This window comes from Aspergillus candidus (genome assembly GCF_002847045.1).
Source record: "Aspergillus candidus strain CBS 102.13 unplaced genomic scaffold BDW47scaffold_54, whole genome shotgun sequence".
Classification (NCBI taxonomy): Eukaryota; Fungi; Ascomycota; class Eurotiomycetes; order Eurotiales; family Aspergillaceae; genus Aspergillus; species Aspergillus candidus.
Genome location: NW_020194059.1, coordinates 125,026 through 141,887, shown reverse-complemented (window position 1 = coordinate 141,887; position 16,862 = coordinate 125,026). Strand labels below are relative to the sequence as shown.

The window sequence follows — 16,862 nt, the reverse complement described above, 5'->3', positions numbered from 1 at the left end:
GTGATGTCGGTAGATCTGAAGAATCTTGATATCCATAGATTGAGCAGGTATTAGCTATAGTTCATTTAATCCATATTGATCCACCAGCCCACCCTACATCGAGTACAAGTTTCAACATACAGTAGATCAACAAAGCGAATCATATTATCAAAAGATATCTACCACTCCAACCGATCATCATGCACAAGCTGCACACTATACCTTTCCTGGCCGTGCCATACTTTCCCCACATCATTACACCGCGCGACCGCCCCTCTCAACGAAGAGACCAGTCCCGCTGGCCCGCTGGCGAACACACGGGTAGGGCCGCACGGCGTTCTTTCCACGAAGTCTTGCATGTAGTGCGCCAGGTCAGGGTGTACGGGTGGTTCAGCCAGAGACGGCCTTAAGCAGCGCATTTCAAACGGTAACGGTGAAGTGTCCGCATCCGAACCAGACCCAGACCCAGCACCATTCCCATCATCGCAGTCCAAGCCAGAGTCAGAGCTAGAACCAGAAAGACCATCCACATCCCTCGTAACAAAAACCCTAACGCGGAAATGCGCACACCGCTCCGCAACAGCGCGCAGAGCATCCAGCTCCGCCTGAATCCACCTGACATCCGCACGGTGCCTCACAACCCACACAAACTCAACCATGCTCTTCCGGGCCGGAAACCAGCTGTTCAACACGATGGCTTGCAGCAGCGGCAGCACAAAGGTCACACCCGTGCCGCCCGCCGCGCAGAAGATGTTGATGTCGTCTGTGCAGTGGAGGTCGTCGTCTGTTATGGCGTGGCCGTAGGGGCCGGAGAGGATGACGGGTGTTGTATTAGCCTCTGACTTGGGGGTGAGGTTGGATGCCAGGGCACGGGTGATGCCCGTTTTGGCACGGATGAGATACGTATGTGATTGAGTTGCGACACCCGATGCGGTGTCGGGCACTGAAGCCGGCGTCATGGGGTGAGATTGCCAGATGGAGAGGTCGGGGAAGCAGAGGTAGAAGTGCTGGCCGATTTCCCAGCCTGAGTGGGGGTGGTGGAAGTCGATTCTGACGACTGATTCTTGTTGGTCTCCTCTTTCTTTGTCGTCTTCTTTTTCGTGGTGGCTTGCTGGTTGCTCTGCGGTACTTGTGGTGAAGAGGGTGAGCTGTGCGTTGGGGATCTGGAGTCTCCATGGGGAGGAAGAGGTGGAGGATGAGGAAGACAAGTGCAGTACTATTGTCCGGAGCAGCCTCAACCCACGATCCGTACCCCACACAGCCAGCGAAGCAATCATCCAGCAAGCCAGCTTATCCCAATGTCCCCAGCAGGCACCCACATACAGCATAGCAAGCACATAATGCGACTTGCGAAAGAACTCATACCCGGTCCGGCGAATAACACACTGCAGACTGCCGAACACCATAAAGGACAAAAAGATCATGGCGACTATACCCCAGATGATGTAGCGCTGGCGCACGAACTCGTTCCAGGTCGTCGGCTGCGGCTGGTACAGTTCGCCCTCGACGAGGGTCCAGCCCAGCGTATGCAGGACCGACTGGATGTAGATAATCCAACCGAGCCAGCGGTGGAGAAAGTTGAAGTGGTGGTAGGGGATGCCCGTGAGGAGGGAGAGGATGGATTCACGCGTGCAGAGGAGGACAGAGAGAGGGGTGAGGGCGTAGGCGAGCACGCCGATGCGGTCTGCCCAGGGGCCGAAGCCGATGCGGATTGTGTCTGGTTGGTTGGGGCCCGTCGGGGAGGTCCATGTTTGGTAGACGATGCCGACGAAGGTGAAGATTGTGAGGTAGATGATGAGGATGGTTAGGAGGAGGACGTTGAAGCGGGTGGTGGGGCCGAAGATGCGCGGTAGGGCTGACTCGGGGAGGAGATAGCGGTGGTAGAGGGCGTTGAGGGTGGATTTGATGCGGTAGAGGGTGGATTGGGTTGGGAGTTGTTTCTCGTGGTCGACATGGTGTGATATTTGGCGGGAGACAGGGTTGCAGTAGCGCGCTATAAAGCACAGCAACACGATCCCTAGAATGACCGCCCAGAGAATCGCGCTGTAGAGCATGGACAGGTCATGACTGTGGTAGACGGTGTCGAGATAGGCGCATTTCCCCGGATCATCGGTACAGGGCAACTGGCGACTGAAGTAGCCCCAGTGTTGTTCGACACCGGGACCAGACTCGGGGATGTGTTCGTGACGGCGAATCATTTATTATATACTTTGATCAAACAAATGAAGAATGAAAGAATGAGGAAGAGGGAGACCGGGTGTATTTAATCTCATGGATTAATCTCAAGGACTGTGGATACGGTGGAGATGCCAAGCAAGAAATGTGCTCAAGCGTGCCAAGTATCTGGCTGCATGGCATGTTGGATTTTATTCACGGGAAATCATTGGAGAAGTATTGATCTGATTATTGATGGAAAAATATCGGATGGATCCAGTTTGATGGGAGGATTTATGGGTGAGACTGGAGTGATGTGGTCTGCTGATCCGCGTGCCCTAATTCTGTCCAGATTTATATCAAATAGAACATCCCCACTTGATTGATAAGACCGTTACTCTGATAACATTACTTGCAATATATTATATGCATCATATTACTGGCATCATGCTGTCTGCATATCATCTGCATCATACTCAATCTTAAACAGAGTGATGCCGATATTAATCCGGCCCTCATTCTTATCGGGACAACTATTCAGGTTTCCACCTCACTACGCCATGCACCACTACAATAATGCGAGACCTAGTCAAATAAGTAAGAATCCATAGTGAAACAGCTAGATCAGGAGCATACCTACTCCGTAAACCCACATACTCAACTGACCAATAGTTCTACCTGGACCCTAAATAGCAGCAGCCATAGTAAATTTACAACAGGGGTACAGTTAGAAGTCTATTAAACCTTAAACAGTACGACACATGTACTGATTTTACAGAATAGCAACAACCCACTCTACAATACCCTCCATCCATCCACAACAATCACGACGAGATCTACAAGCTCAGACCATGCGAGATGCGGAGAATCCATAACCGAGGCATTCGGGCTTGGCGTTCTCTCCTCTAACTAACTAGTTGTTCATTATCCTGTCTCATTATCATCAACATCTATCTCACAACAACTTCAACAATCAACAGACATCCAACCGATATAAAGAAAAAATTCTTCAAAAAATGTCCGCCCTCAAATCAACCGCCATCGGCTGGCTTCTGGTCTCTGTAGGCCATACTGTATGTTACCTCTTCTATCCCATCATATCATCCACGTCACCATACCTCCTCAAATCTACCAACTCACCCTATACAACTGACTCCCCACCCAATGTACGAAGCCAAATACTAACAAAGATCAATACCAGATCTCAGCAAAAGACTGGCAATCCACCCCCAAATTCACCTCCCTGCCCACCCTAGCCTCAACATGCGCCAAAGCAGGCTGGTACCAAGGGAGTGGGTTTTTCGTCATGAACGGTTCGTCTCCTCCTTACCTATCCTGAATCCAAATTCATATACATAAGTATGAAATATACCCCAGTATACTAATAGACGTGAAGCCCTCCTCAACTACGCCTGGTCCCAAGACCCCTCCCTCCTGCAACAGCCCATCCACAAGGCCATCGCAGCCGTCATGGTGGCCATCGTGTGGGTTAGTGCGGGGTGGTATGCGAAGCGCGGGGTGGGCAGTAATGCTGTGGCTACTGCGGTTATTGGGGGGTTGCAGGGGTATGCTGCTTTTTGTTAACTTTTCTTCCTTCTTTGCCTGTTCTCTTGGTACTTTGTACATGGGCGGGAGCCTCGGTGTTGATTCTTGGGCTTGATGTACGGAAAGTGAGAGGTGAGAAGGAGGAGGAGAAGAAGGAGAAGGAGAAGGAAGGAGAAGGAAGGAGAAGGAAGGAGAAGGAAGGAGAAGGAAGGAGAAGGAGGAGAATTGATATATGTACTGGTAACATAAATACAGCACATGCAAAACATCGTCGTCGTCATCACATACATAAATAAATACAAATAAAAGATTACTCAGTTAGCCACAGGCTCCTCCTGAGCAGACACCGCCCGGCGACCCCACCCAAAGAATCCACCCCCCTCAGCGGACTTCATACTGCGTCGATTATGCGACCGCTCGATCGTCGTCCCGCTCCGGGACAGCGCCGGTCGCGAAACCGGCTGCTGCTGCAGGAGGAGGCCGCCCGCAGCAGCGCCGCCGACCATGCGGCGCAGACCCTCCATCTTGGCCTTGACTTCTTCCAGCTCCTGCTTGGCGACTGCTTCCGCCGTTTTAGAAGTCACGAGCTCCATGAGCAGGGCTTCTTCAGCAGGTGGTCGGTTATTGTTGTTGTTGCTGTTGTTGTTGATATTGGTAGACTCAGCCAGGACAGCGCCCATACTGCTGCGTGCACCGGTACTGCTGCGCTTAGTAGCGAGCGAAGTCCGCTTCTGACTTTGCGAGTTGCTGCGCACGAGCTTCAGCTCGCGCAGGCCGGACTTGCTGCCGTCGCTCGGGGAAGTCGGACTGATGGGCGACTGCAGCACGTCGGGCGGGGTGTCTCCCCGCGCGGTAGACATCTTCATATTGCGCAGGTCGCGCACGGTGCGCTCGAGACGCTGGCGATCGCGGTACCCGTCTTGGATCCGGCCGCGGGCTTCGCGGAGCTCTTCGCGCAGGGAGGTGGTCTCGCGCTCGTGGTCGTCGATGCGGCGCGTGAGGCCGAGGCAGCGCTCTGCTTCGACGGCGTGCATTTCTTTCCAGCGGGCGAGGTCGTCGCGCAGCTGGTGCTTTGTGTCGAGGGCGGAGGAGCCGTGGGGCGGAGGGTCGGAGGGTACGGAGGGTTTTCGCGCGGCGAAGCGCTCGTCGGCTTTGCGGACGAGCTCGGTTGTGGAGTCGTCGGCTGTCTGTTTGACGTGTTGCAGCATGGATTGGGCCAGGGCCTGGTCTTCTTCGCGCTCTTCGCGCTCTTGCTGGAGTTGGCGCGTCAGGTCTGTGTGCTGGCGCTGGAGGTCGCCGAGGGCCATGAGGAGGTCCTCGATCTGGGTGTGCAGGTCGCGGTCTTTGTGGTTGGGCGGGGTCATGGCGGACTTGGCGCGCGGCTTGGATGGCTCTGGGGAGAGCTCCGTTGGGGCCGTGCTGGCGTCTGACGACGACTCGACAGAGTTGAGGGTCGAGGTTATGCTCTGCTTGGAGGTGGACCGGCGCAGGATGCTGCCCCGCGCGGCGGGCGCGTTGGGCGTGAGGTTGAGCGACTTGACGGAGCTGGAGCTGGAGCCTGATCCGGCCCAGAAGCGGCCGAGGAAGCGCGAGGCGGCTGCCTGCATCTGGGGGAAGGAGATGCCGGTGGGGACGCCTTGGGATTGGTTGTAGCTGGCTTCTAGGGTCTGCAGGCTCTCTTTGGTCACGAGGGATGTGAGGGAGACGAAGTCGTTGACGAAGTCGTCGGCGTGGCATGCGTAGCTGGGATTATCAGTGGGGGTTGAGACAAAGGATGGGCTGGGAGGCTTACGTATCCCAGAGACTGCGGGAGAGCAGGAGCTGGAGGACATCCTCGAATTCGGCACAGGCAAGGATGCGCTTCTCGTTGCGCTGCATTAGCGACAGGGCCACGCGCATGAGCGTCTCGCAGGCACCTTCAAGGAAGATGACGTCGTAGATGCGGAGCAGCATGGGGAGGGGACACGACACGGCGAAGAAGGACAGGAACCACTGGGAGACGTAGACGGGCTCGACGTTGAGGGCCTCCAGGTGGGCGAAGAGCGCGGGTCGCAGGCGCGACAGGAGGTTCTGGAACTGGTAGACATGGAGGTGCAGACCGGAGAGGTCGGGCAAGTAGCATGTGCGCAGGTCGTAGTGGTCCATCAATCTGGGTTGATTAGTCCCGTGTTGGTCAGTTCTAATGGGGACGAGGGCACCTACCGAACCAAGACGCAAAACGCTTCTGCATCCGTCATGTGCATCAACAACGGCCCCACCACGAACCCCAACCCCTGGCAGTAGCCAATCTGGGTGTCGTACAGACTGAAACACTTCAAGACGCGTCCCAGCATCTGCTGTCCCTCGCCGTTGGGGTCGCGGAACATCTCGACGTTGGGAAAGCTACGGCCGATATCCTTGCCGATGAGCCCCTCATAGGGACTCGACTCGCCGCAGAGACGCTGAAATTCGGACAGAAGGGTGGAATCGCGGGCGCCAGCCAGACTGGGCCAGACCACTCCCCGCAAGGGAGCGGGGACACCGCCGCGGATCTTGTTGGTGGTCAGGGTGGGCAATCGATGGGCGGTTCGCGAGTAATCGGCGACCAGGGCGGCCCAGAACTCGAGTTCGGTCATCGGGGGCGGGGCCAGCTGGGAGTAGCGCAGGGAGGAGTTCGGATCCTCATCGATCAGGCGCTTGATCTGGTGCAGGGACTGGGAGCGGGACTGGCGCTGGGCATATTGGGCCTGGACGTTGGCCATGCCGGACTTGGGGTTGGTCGCGAGGGCGTTGTTCTCCTGCTCCAAACGGGCCAGGAGGAGGGCGGTGGACTAGCAATCTTAGTATGCCGACTGACAGTTGTGTTCGAGATTGCAGACATACCTCATCGGAGCTGTCCCCCCGCGGCTCCTGCTCTTCGGTCCGGTCCAATTCCTCCCAGTCGAGTTCACTGCGGGGGATCTCTTCGCTGGAGCGGGAACGGATGGAGGAGGCGGCGGAGGCCCGATAGGCGACGGGCTCGAGGAGGGTCTTGGCGTCGTCGTCGTCGTCGGGGGCGGACTCGGAGGGCGCAGTGACAGCGATGGCCGCCTGCGGGACGTCTGGGGACTGCCAGTCGGGACGCGCGAGATCCACCTGGGAGAGTTCGCGGGCGCGTTCTGAATTGGGCGACAGCGGGACGGTGACCATGGAGTCGGTCTGGGCGGGGAGATGTCTCCCGTGGGGATTGTCCATTGTATGTCTATTTTTTTTTTTCCGTTTTCAATTCTATATGTATAGTAATTTCGTATCGTTGTTTCGGATCGATATTTTGTATAGTTTAATTGGTGTCAGTCAGATCAATGACACATTCCTCGGGGAAGGGGTGAAGTGAGGAATGATCAGGACGCGAGGGGGTCGACGGCAGCATGGGGTTTCATGGAAGAGATCAGACAATGATATTGACAATGTCCTTGGATCGAGGTATCTGGACGAGAGAGAGAGAAGAGAAGAGAGGGAAGAGAGAGAGAGAGAAGAAAAAGAAGTGAGAGATGAGGTGAGAGTGGAAAGGAGAAAAGCGGGTTGTTTTGACTCCTGGAATGATACTGGATTTCTACGAGAGACGAATAACGGCGGTCAAGGACTAGTAGGGAGAATCCCACCCTCTCCTAATCCTCTAGTGCACACTATCCATACTTCTTTCTCACTAGTCCGACGGGATTCTTGATCCTAATCATTTCTCTTCAATATTCTCACGATAATTCCCATCATTATTCCCATACTATTCCGTCAATCTACCCCGAACACATCCTGGACCCCGGATATCAACGGTGTCCTTATGCATGCACCCGGGATTCCTTGCGTCTTGACAGATCGTCATGGAGATCACGCGTCTTCCTCGCCCCCTCGCCCGTCCATACGGACTCCATTTTCCGTGGCCTCGACGGGATCTTCCAGTGGAGATGATGCGGTGAGAGCTAGCACGACCATTTTCGTCCATCGAGGGGTCGTTGAGGATGATCCACGATTCTCCCGAGGTCCAGATCTGTCGATTGATTCTGGGTTAGTACCGAAGAAAGGTATAGCCCCTGAATCGGTGTTCTGTCCCCGTTTCACCCGTGTCGGAGATTTACTTTCCTTGATGGTGATTGGCCATGATCATACAGGGGGACTGCTGATTGGTCCGTTGGTAAATTACCGTACGTCTGGTCTCCCGTCCTTCAGTATTTGTAATATACATCATCGATACGACTGTATATATTATAGATATTATGTATATATTATATATGTTATGTATCAATATTATAGAAAACAAGGAGAACCAGGATACGAGCCAGTTCATGTGGCGTGATCAACATATATAGATACTCCTATATATACGGATATCTCATCTCCTCGTATTTTTACTCGACAGAGATCAAGTGCCTAACATTCGTATAAAATAAAGATAGGATGACCTATCCCCTACACACGTCAAAGTGTACTAGTTCCAGTAGACCCATGTCGAGTCACGGTGATACAGTCAGCCAGTCAGACTGACAAGGCAGAATCCGACGTTCAAATCAAATCTGACAATCTGACAGCTTTCTACCTTCTTGAGCTCGGATGCCTACTGATCTACTGACAGTATGCATCACAACATGTATTATCAAAAGAACTACAAAATAGATCTGTTTGTTTGTTTGTTTCCGACTTGCCCAATCCGGACGCCATGTTTAGACATTTCCTCTTCGGGCCTAGTGTCCGCCCTCGGACCGGATCAACCCTTTCTCCAGCGGCAATTTCCTGATCTCTTTCGTTATCCATCAAGATCAGGTCGCGTCAACAACCTCACCTCCCGCCAGCCCCTCGCCCCTCCACCACCTTCCTCCCGGGCGTTCTCTCGCCAAATTCTTTCGCTTCCTTCTGTATCTTTTTATTATTTTTCTGTCTTCTAATATTCCTTCTTTCGATCCCTTTCTCCAGAGGTTGACCCTCTGGTTGGGATCCCCGTTCCTGCGCTTGTCGCTTTGTCCCCTCCAACTCCCGCCATCCTTTTCTTTGTTGGAATTTCTTTCACCCCCCGACATCTCTCACCATGTCCGACGACTCCATGGTGGAATCCGTCTTCGACGACGAGGGAAGTTCCGACTTCGTCCCGGAACCTGCCCCTGTACGTCTTGCGCCCATCTCCTCAAATATCTTGAAAGTCCTCTAACAACCCCAGAAACCCAAGGCCAAAGCTGCCCCCAAGAAAGCGGCCCCTAAGAAGGCCGCTCCCAAAAAGACCCAGACCACTCTCACCGCAAAAGGCAAAGGTGCCGCCGCGAAGAAAGCCGTCAATCTCGAGAGCGACGACGACTCCGGCGACAACTTGGAAGACGATTCCGTCATGTCGCATACCCCCCCGAAGAAGGCCACCAAGGGTGCCGCCACCAAGAAGGCCGGCTCCAAACCCCTCGCCGACGTCGAGAATGAATCTTTTATAGATGACGCCGCTGATGAATTCCCCAAAGCCTCCGCGGCCAAGGGAGCCGACGCAACAGAGAAGTACCAGAAAGTACGTTCCATATTCTCCTTCCCCCACCAGAAGTCGGTGGTACTAACATATGTTAGCTCACCCAACTAGAACACATCATCAAACGTCCCGATACATACATCGGCTCCACAGAGCGCACCGAGCAGCAGATGTGGGTCTACAGCACCGAGTCCGAGGGCATGGAGTACCGCACCGTCTCCTTCGTTCCCGGTCTCTACAAGATCTTCGACGAGATCGTCGTCAACGCCGCCGATAACCGTCAGAACGACAAGAACATGGACGAGATCCGCGTCACCGTCGACCGCGCCTCCGGCGAAATCAGCGTCTGGAACAACGGCAAGGGTATCCCCATCGAGATGCACGCCAAGGAGAAGATCCACGTCCCCGAGCTGATCTTCGGCCACCTCCTCACCTCCTCCAACTACGATGATACCCAGCAGAAGGTCACCGGTGGCCGCAACGGTTTCGGCGCCAAGCTCTGTAACGTCTTCTCCACCGAATTCAGCATCGAGACCCAGGACACCTCCCAGAAGAGGAAGTACCGCCAGACCTGGACCGACAACATGACCAAGATGGGCAAGGCCAAGATCACCGACGCCTCCAAGGGCGAGGACTACACCAAGGTCACCTTCAAGCCCGACTACGCCAAGTTCGGCATGGACGGCATGGACGACGACTTCGAGGCCCTCGTCAAGCGTCGCGTCTACGATCTGGCGGGCACCACCAAGGTCGCCGTCAAGCTCAACGGCTCCCGCATCCCCATCCGCAACTTCAAGAAGTACATGGAGATGTACACCAAGGCCATCCGCCGCGAGCGCGGCGACGACGGGCCCGCCCCCAAGGACGAGATCATCACCTGCAACCCCGACCCCCACTGGGAGGTCGGCTTCACCGTCTCCGACGGCGCCTTCCACCAGGTCTCCTTCGTCAACTCCATCGCCACCACCTCCGGCGGCACCCACGTCAACTACATCGCCGACCAGATCTGCAACCGCCTCGCCGACCAGGTCAAGAAGCGGAACAAGAACGGCGCCACCCTCAAGACCGCCCAGATCCGGAACCACATCTTCATCTTCGTCAACTGCCTCATCGTCAACCCCGCCTTCACCTCCCAGACCAAGGAGCAGCTGACCACCAAGGCCTCGCAGTTCGGCAGCAAGTGCCCGCTCGAGGAGGACTTCTACCGCAAGGTCCTCAAGACCGAGGTCATGTCCAACATCCTCCACTTCGCCCAGCAGAAGGCCGACCAGATGCTGAAGAAGGGCGACACCGGCCGCCGCTCCCGCATGAACAACCCCAAGCTGACCGACGCGAACCGCGCCGGCACCAAGGACGGCCACCACTGCACCCTGATCCTGACCGAGGGTGACTCGGCCAAGGGCCTGGCCATGGCCGGCCGCGCCGTCGTCGGCCCCGATCTCTTCGGCGTCTTCCCCCTGCGCGGGAAGCTGCTCAACGTGCGCGACGCCTCCTTCGAGCAGATCGCCAAGAACGCCGAGATCCAGAACATCAAGAACTTCATCGGCCTGCAGCACAAGAAGGAGTACACCGAGACCCGCGGCCTCCGCTACGGCCACCTGATGATCATGACCGATCAGGATCACGATGGCAGCCACATCAAGGGCCTGCTGATCAACTTCCTGCAGGCCCAGTTCCCCAGCCTGCTCAAGATCCCCGAGTTCCTCATCGAGTTCATCACCCCGATCGTCAAGGTCTGGAAGGGCGACCCCAAGAACCCGACCAAGCAGCGCTCCTTCTTCACCATCCCCGAGTACGAGAGCTGGCGCGAGGCCCACGCCCACGAGCGCGGCTGGGACCACAAGTACTACAAGGGTCTGGGGACCAGCACCACCGAGGACGCCCAGGTCTACTTCCGCGACCTCGACCGCCACCTCAAGGAGTTCCACACCATGCAGGACAACGAGTCCCAGCTCATCGAGCTCGCCTTCTCCAAGAAGAAGGCCGACGAGCGCAAGGAGTGGCTGCGTCAGTTCCGCCCCGGCACCTTCCTCGACCACAGCGTCGACAAGATCTCCTACACCGACTTCATCAACAAGGAGCTGATCCTCTTCAGCATGGCCGACAACATGCGCTCCATCCCCTCCGTCGTCGACGGCCTGAAGCCCGGCCAGCGCAAGGTGCTCTACACCTGCTTCCGCCGCAACCTGCGCAAGGACATGAAGGTCGTCGAGTTGGCCGGTTACGTCTCGGGCCAGACCGCCTACCAGCACGGCGAGGGCTCGCTGCAGCAGACCATCGTCGGCCTCGCCCAGACCTTCGTCGGCTCCAACAACGTCAACTGCCTGGAGCCCAGCGGTAACTTCGGGAGCCGGCTGCAGGGTGGCTCCGACTGCGCCAGCGCGCGTTACATCTACACGCGCCTGTCCCCCTTCGCCCGGCGCGTCTTCCACGCCGCCGACGACCCCCTGCTCACCTACAACGAGGACGACGGGGCGAAGATCGAGCCCGAGATCTACGTGCCCGTCGTGCCCATGATCCTCATCAACGGCGCCGACGGCATCGGCACGGGCTGGAGCACCTCCATCCCCAACTACAACCCGGAGGACGTCGTCGCCAATCTGCGGCGCTTGATGGACGGCGAGGAAGTCCAGACGATGCAGCCGTGGTTCCGCGGCTTCACCGGCGAGGTCCAAGCCCTCGGCGGGGACCGCTACAAGTTCAGCGGCATCATCCGGGAGAGCGGCGAGAAGGAGGTGGAGATCACCGAGCTGCCCATCCGCTCGTGGACGCAGGACTTCAAGGACAAGCTCGAGGACATCATCAAGGCCGACAAGACGCCCTCCTTCATCAAGGACTACAAGGACTACAACACCCACACCAAGGTGCATTTTGTCATCCAGATGGACGAGAAGCACACCAAGATCAAGCCCGAGGACTACGAGGACAAGTTCAAGCTGACCAAGACCATCGCCACCTCCAACCTGGTGGCCTTCGACCCCGAGGGCCGCCTGACCAAATACACCACCGTCGAGGACATGCTCAAGGAGTTCTACGCCGTGCGCCTGAAGTTCTACGAGCGCCGCAAGCAGCACCAGCTCGCGGAGCTGCAGCGGGAGCTCGACAAGCTGACCAACCAGGCCCGCTTCGTGCAGATGATCATCGACGGGGATCTGGTCGTCTCCAAGAAGAAGAAGGCCGTCCTCGTCCGAGAGCTGAAGGACAAGGGGTTCAAGCAGTTCCCCAAGGTCGCCGATGCCGCCAAGGCTGGCGAGATCGAGCCTGCCCTCGAGGACGAGGAAGAGCCCGCCGACGATGCCGAGGAGTCCGGCGACGTTCAACCGGGCGCCTACGACTACCTGCTCGGCATGGCCATCTGGTCGCTGACCCAGGAACGCGTCGAACGTCTCCGCCGCCAGATCGGGGACAAGGAGGTCGAGATCGACGCCCTGATCAAGCGGACCAAGGAGGATATCTGGCGCGAGGATCTCGACGCGTTCATCAACGAGTGGCGCTTCCAGCTCGACGACGAGTCCCGTCGCCAGCGCAAGGTGGCCAACCTGGACCGTCGCACCTCGTCCAAGCTCATGACCGCCGTGGGCCGTGGCAAACCGGCGGCGCGCAAGCGCAAGGCGATCGCCGGCGATGACCCGGATGACGAAGATTTTGCCGCACCCAAGCCGAAGAAGGCCGCCGCCGCGAAGAAGGCGGAGCCCAAGGGTGGCCTGATGAACTATTTGAAGCCGGCCGCCAAGCCGAAGGAGGAGGAGGATGGGGACCAGGATGTTGACATGTCTGACGTGGAAGAGGTCATGCCCAAGAAGAGTCGTGCCGCACCAAGGGCTGCCGCCAAACCTGCCGCCAAGGGGAAGGCCAAGCCCAAGGACGAGGACGACGACTCGCTGGACGACGATGACTTCATGGAGATCGCCAAGGAAGAGGCGACCAAACCGGCCGCACTGCCGTCGCGTGCCGCCCGCAAACCCGCCAAGATCACCGAGCTGGACGATTCCGACAGCGACGATGGGGATGATCTGCTGGGAGATGTCAGTAAGATGGTCAAGGGCATCGGCGGCAACGACGCCTCGTCCGAGTCGCGCGAGCTGTTCTCGGAGCGACCCCACGCCGGCAACAGCCCGGCGCTGGGTACGAACTCGCGGACCGCCAAACGATCGGGCGATTTCGATCCCGACGAGACCGACTACAGCAAGTTGATCCCGCAGAACTCGCCGCGGCGGGCCCTGCAGGTCAAGTCCAAGGAGAAGCCGGCGACCGCTGACGAGGATGAGGGCGACGACGACGACGAAGAAGAGGACCCAGTAGTGGCAGCGAAGCCAGCAGCCAAGGCCAAACCGGCCCCTAGAGGCAAGGCAGCCGCAGCGCCCAAGGCAACGGCAGCCAAGACTCGCGGCCGGCCCAAGAAGGACGCAGCCGCCCCCGCAAAGCCAGCTCCTAAGCAGACCAAGGCGGGCGCGAAAAAGAAGGTAGTCGACTCCGACGACGACATCGACGCCATGGCCAACGACATCCTGGATTCGCCCGCCGGCAAGATGGGCGCAGACTCGGAGGAGGACGCCCCGCGCCGTCCGGCCCGACAGGCGGCCGCTCGACCGGCGCGACGGACGGCCGCTGCGAAGAAGACTTACGTGATTGAGGATGATAGTGACGATGGGGGGGATGATTCTGCGGATGATTTTGATGATGAGAGCGAGTAGTCGCCTGATTTTCTTCTATCAACATCGAATTCTTCTTATTTTCTATTTTATTTCAGTGTATGTGGCGTTAGGTCAATGGATGGTTCTGAATTATTTGTGTCTTTTATTAGTTTCGTAGTCGTCGTAGTCTATCCCAATTGTATGATGACGTCTTTAGCTATCCTAAATGATATTAACAAGAGAGAGGAGAGGGGAGAGAGAAGTGCTCCATAAAAATATAAACCCTTATATCAAGTACCCATACGCAATGCTATCCATCTACCAACCAGTTCTAGCCCTAAGAATGAAAAGAAAATAAAAGATCCCTGCCAGATATCTAAAGCGCAAGTGCCTAAATGAACTGAAACGAACCGAACTGCGATGAAATGGGATGAAAAACCAGAGTAGAAAACTAGAAAGAGACACAACATACATAGACATAATAGAAAAGAAAAGAAAAGAAAAATAAAGCCAGGGACTCCTTCTATCAACCAGCCTTGTCTTGTTCATCCTTATCTTTGGCTACCTACCTGCCTACCTACCTACCTACCATCATCTACGCATGCATCCATCACCAGCCATATCAGTCAATCCACCTCAAGGAAAGAGAAGAAGTCAAAAGGAGAAAAATCAAGCCGAAGCCCTCCTCCTCTTCCTCGCCCCCTCCCCCCCAACCCCAGCCCCAGCACCACATCCAGCGCCATTACCAACTCTACAAGCCAACGACCCCACAAACTCATCATCGCTAGCTGTCGCTGTGTGAAGATCGAGCAGGGCGTGCGCGGCTTTGACTTCGCGGGCGAAGAGGGCAGCGCTGGGTTTGCGTTTTCTCGGTATCTCAAGGGAGAGTGGATTGTGGGGGTGAGGGGGGGATGTATGTAGGTGGTTTTTTGAGGGGGAGGGAATGGATGGAGAGATCTGTGTGGTGCTGCAGTTGGATTTTGTCTGCTCTGCTTCTTGTGGGGATGTGGTTGCGCTTTTTGTTGTTGTTGTTGTTGGTGGTGTTGGCGTTGACGTTGACGTCGATGATGCGGTTGGGGAGCATGTTGGAGAGGAGGATGACGACGGCGGCGACGAAGAAGAGGATAGATAGTTGGACGACGAAGAGAGTGACGAACAAATCGGTCTATATTGTCCAGGAGACAAGCCCATCCCACCGTCACTCTCACTGCCACTGTCTGAGTTGGCAGTAGCAGCAGCAGCAGTAATAGTAGCAGTAGTAGTGGTGGTAACAGTAATGGCCCGCTGCTGCACAGACATCCTCCTCATAGAAGTCGACAGCGTCTCCGGCGAAGGGATCCTCCCCTGTAGCCCATCCAGACTGCGCGGTGTATTAACAGGTTTGAATGTATTGCGCGGGCTAGCAGACAAGCTATGCGGCGCTGTGCTCGCCGTGGTACTAGTCGTCGAGATATCGGTGCTGTAATCTGGTGAAGAGCGGTATCCTCTCCTTCCCTCTCCGCCTCCCCCTCCCTCTCTACCGTATATCCTGCCTGCATACCGATGGTGATGATGATGATGATGACGATGGAACGGTGCTCGTTCAGACTGGACACTCGTGTTCGACCCATCCTGACAAGACCGGTACGATTGACTATCAAAGCTCACCATCTCCCGACTCGAGACATGCCCGCCCCCCTCCATCCGCGAAGAGACATACTCGCCCCTCTCCATGCATCTATAAACGCTCGTCTCACGAGTCGCCATCTGAATAACCTGCGGCGAGACGATCATTCTGCCGAACAGGTTCCGATTATCCGGATGGATGCAGTCGTTTGGAAAGTCCACGCCGAAGAGAGGTGTTAGTGCGTAGCGGATCTTCCAGCAGAATGTTGCTGCTATGGCTCTTGCTGCTGTGTAGGGCATCCAGTATCCTTTGGAGGTTAGCCAAGTAGGAAGGGGAGAGCGTAAGGGGAGGAGGGTAAGGAGGGGGTACCTTGTGCGGCGAGGGCTCCGCCGGTGATGCTGTGGCAGATTTCGCGTAGGCCGGGGTTTGCGTTAAGGACTTTGGCGGGGGTGGTCTGTTGATTAGTTAGTATGTTCAATTGTAAGGGAGTGAAGAGGTGGATGGATGTATGTACCTTTGAATAGTCCAGACATTTGAACAGATGAGTCGTCCGAACCAAACCGATATTATAATCCCACATAACCGTCCACGGCTTATCCTGCCCGGGGATCTTAAACGTGTATTGAAAGACTCAATAAACCATCAGTCCCATCATTCCCATTAAGAACAACAAACATAGAATAAAAAAAGAGAGAGAGGGTAACTACCTTCAAAACCCCCCCGGCCAGTCTTCTCCTGAAACGACTTCTTATCGCTATTATAAGGAATATGCCTCGGAAACTCCGCAATGTCACTCATGGGATGGATCTGGAAGTCACGGTGCAGTTTCAACAGCTCGGCGTCTCGGCGCTCGCACGGCGCAAAGCGGCACTCGCCTCTGACTCTGCCGCGGTTGAAGATGGGGGCGTCTTTGGCCATTTTTGGTTTTCTGGGGCGGTGGATTGGAACGGGGACTGGGATCGGAGGTCGTGAGACTAGAGGTAGAGGACTGGATGTGTTGGGCGATGATGACGGTTGTGGATTTGGGAGGGAGAACCGGTCTCGCTCTCGGTCTCTCTCTGGGAAAGGAAGAGGGTTGAGGAGGGATTTTATGGATGCCATCGCATACACACACACTGGGGTTTCTCGATGAGTCCGGGATGGGGTCTTGTGTGAGTCTGTCTTGCTGTGACGATGTCTCTTCGACCTCTTGTTCAATCAAGGATGGTAGTATATCCCAGAAAAGGAAAATCCAAGGCCCTGGCAGACGACGGCGTATTTGATCTCGGACAGACAAAGACGATGAGGCTAAGAGATCACCCGGTCGATCCTAAGACATGTAGAAAGGAAGGAAGGAGATTCTAGAAGCCCTGGAGGGATGTCTTTAAGCAGACAATGGCCGAACAAGACAAGACAGACAGACAAGACAGACCGACAAGATAAGACAGACAAGGGAGCAAGCAGACGATAAAGATAAAGATGTGAGAGGTGGGTACGGCAGACATGCCAG

At 56.0% G+C, this 16,862-nt stretch overlaps 5 protein-coding genes across 5 annotated transcripts; 2 read left to right on the top strand and 3 right to left on the bottom strand.

Moving 5' to 3' along the window:
• Window positions 1–158: 158 nt before the first annotated feature.
• Window positions 159–2,177, bottom strand: BDW47DRAFT_128632 (ferric reductase family protein; the record flags this gene model as incomplete). The annotated part of the gene is made up of 1 exon (XM_024816876.1): window positions 159–2,177. The coding sequence occupies one exon, from the start codon at window positions 2,175–2,177 to the stop codon at window positions 159–161; it is 2,019 nt and encodes a 672-aa protein (XP_024668959.1).
• A 798-nt stretch (window positions 2,178–2,975) lies between these two features.
• BDW47DRAFT_111335 (uncharacterized protein) lies at window positions 2,976–3,897 on the top strand. The gene is made up of 3 exons (XM_024813929.1): window positions 2,976–3,206; window positions 3,335–3,446; window positions 3,530–3,897. The coding sequence occupies exons 1-3, from the start codon at window positions 3,150–3,152 to the stop codon at window positions 3,715–3,717; spliced, it is 357 nt and encodes a 118-aa protein (XP_024668958.1). The 5' UTR covers window positions 2,976–3,149; the 3' UTR covers window positions 3,718–3,897.
• Window positions 3,898–3,992: 95 nt separating this feature from the next.
• Window positions 3,993–6,846, bottom strand: BDW47DRAFT_119971 (putative GTPase activating protein (Evi5); the record flags this gene model as incomplete). The annotated part of the gene is made up of 4 exons (XM_024815427.1): window positions 3,993–5,421; window positions 5,471–5,827; window positions 5,881–6,488; window positions 6,541–6,846. 4 exons carry the CDS (start codon window positions 6,844–6,846, stop codon window positions 3,993–3,995), a joined length of 2,700 nt encoding a protein of 899 aa, XP_024668957.1.
• A 1,629-nt stretch (window positions 6,847–8,475) lies between these two features.
• On the top strand, window positions 8,476–13,830 carry BDW47DRAFT_111330 (DNA topoisomerase 2; the record flags this gene model as incomplete). The annotated part of the gene is made up of 3 exons (XM_024813928.1): window positions 8,476–8,788; window positions 8,843–9,175; window positions 9,232–13,830. Exons 1-3 carry the CDS (start codon window positions 8,714–8,716, stop codon window positions 13,825–13,827), a joined length of 5,004 nt encoding a protein of 1,667 aa, XP_024668956.1. The 5' UTR covers window positions 8,476–8,713.
• A 606-nt stretch (window positions 13,831–14,436) lies between these two features.
• Window positions 14,437–16,474, bottom strand: BDW47DRAFT_119969 (putative APSES transcription factor Xbp1; the record flags this gene model as incomplete). Its single annotated transcript, XM_024815426.1, has 4 exons — window positions 14,437–15,680; window positions 15,743–15,827; window positions 15,888–16,003; window positions 16,081–16,474. The coding sequence occupies 4 exons, from the start codon at window positions 16,472–16,474 to the stop codon at window positions 14,437–14,439; spliced, it is 1,839 nt and encodes a 612-aa protein (XP_024668955.1).
• Between the last annotated feature and the right edge of the window lie 388 nt (window positions 16,475–16,862).

What these genes read in the sequence shown, in the direction of transcription:
- BDW47DRAFT_111335 (XM_024813929.1), top strand. Translation starts at nt 3,150, where the DNA reads ATGTCCGCCCTCAAATCAACCGCCATCGGCTGGCTTCTGGTCTCTGTA. An exon ending in TGGTCTCTGTAGGCCATACT is followed by an intron (nt 3,207 to 3,334) that starts GTATGTTACCTC and finishes GATCAATACCAG; the next exon opens with ATCTCAGCAAAAGACTGGCA. An exon ending in TGGGTTTTTCGTCATGAACG is followed by an intron (nt 3,447 to 3,529) that starts GTTCGTCTCCTC and finishes ATAGACGTGAAG; the next exon opens with CCCTCCTCAACTACGCCTGG.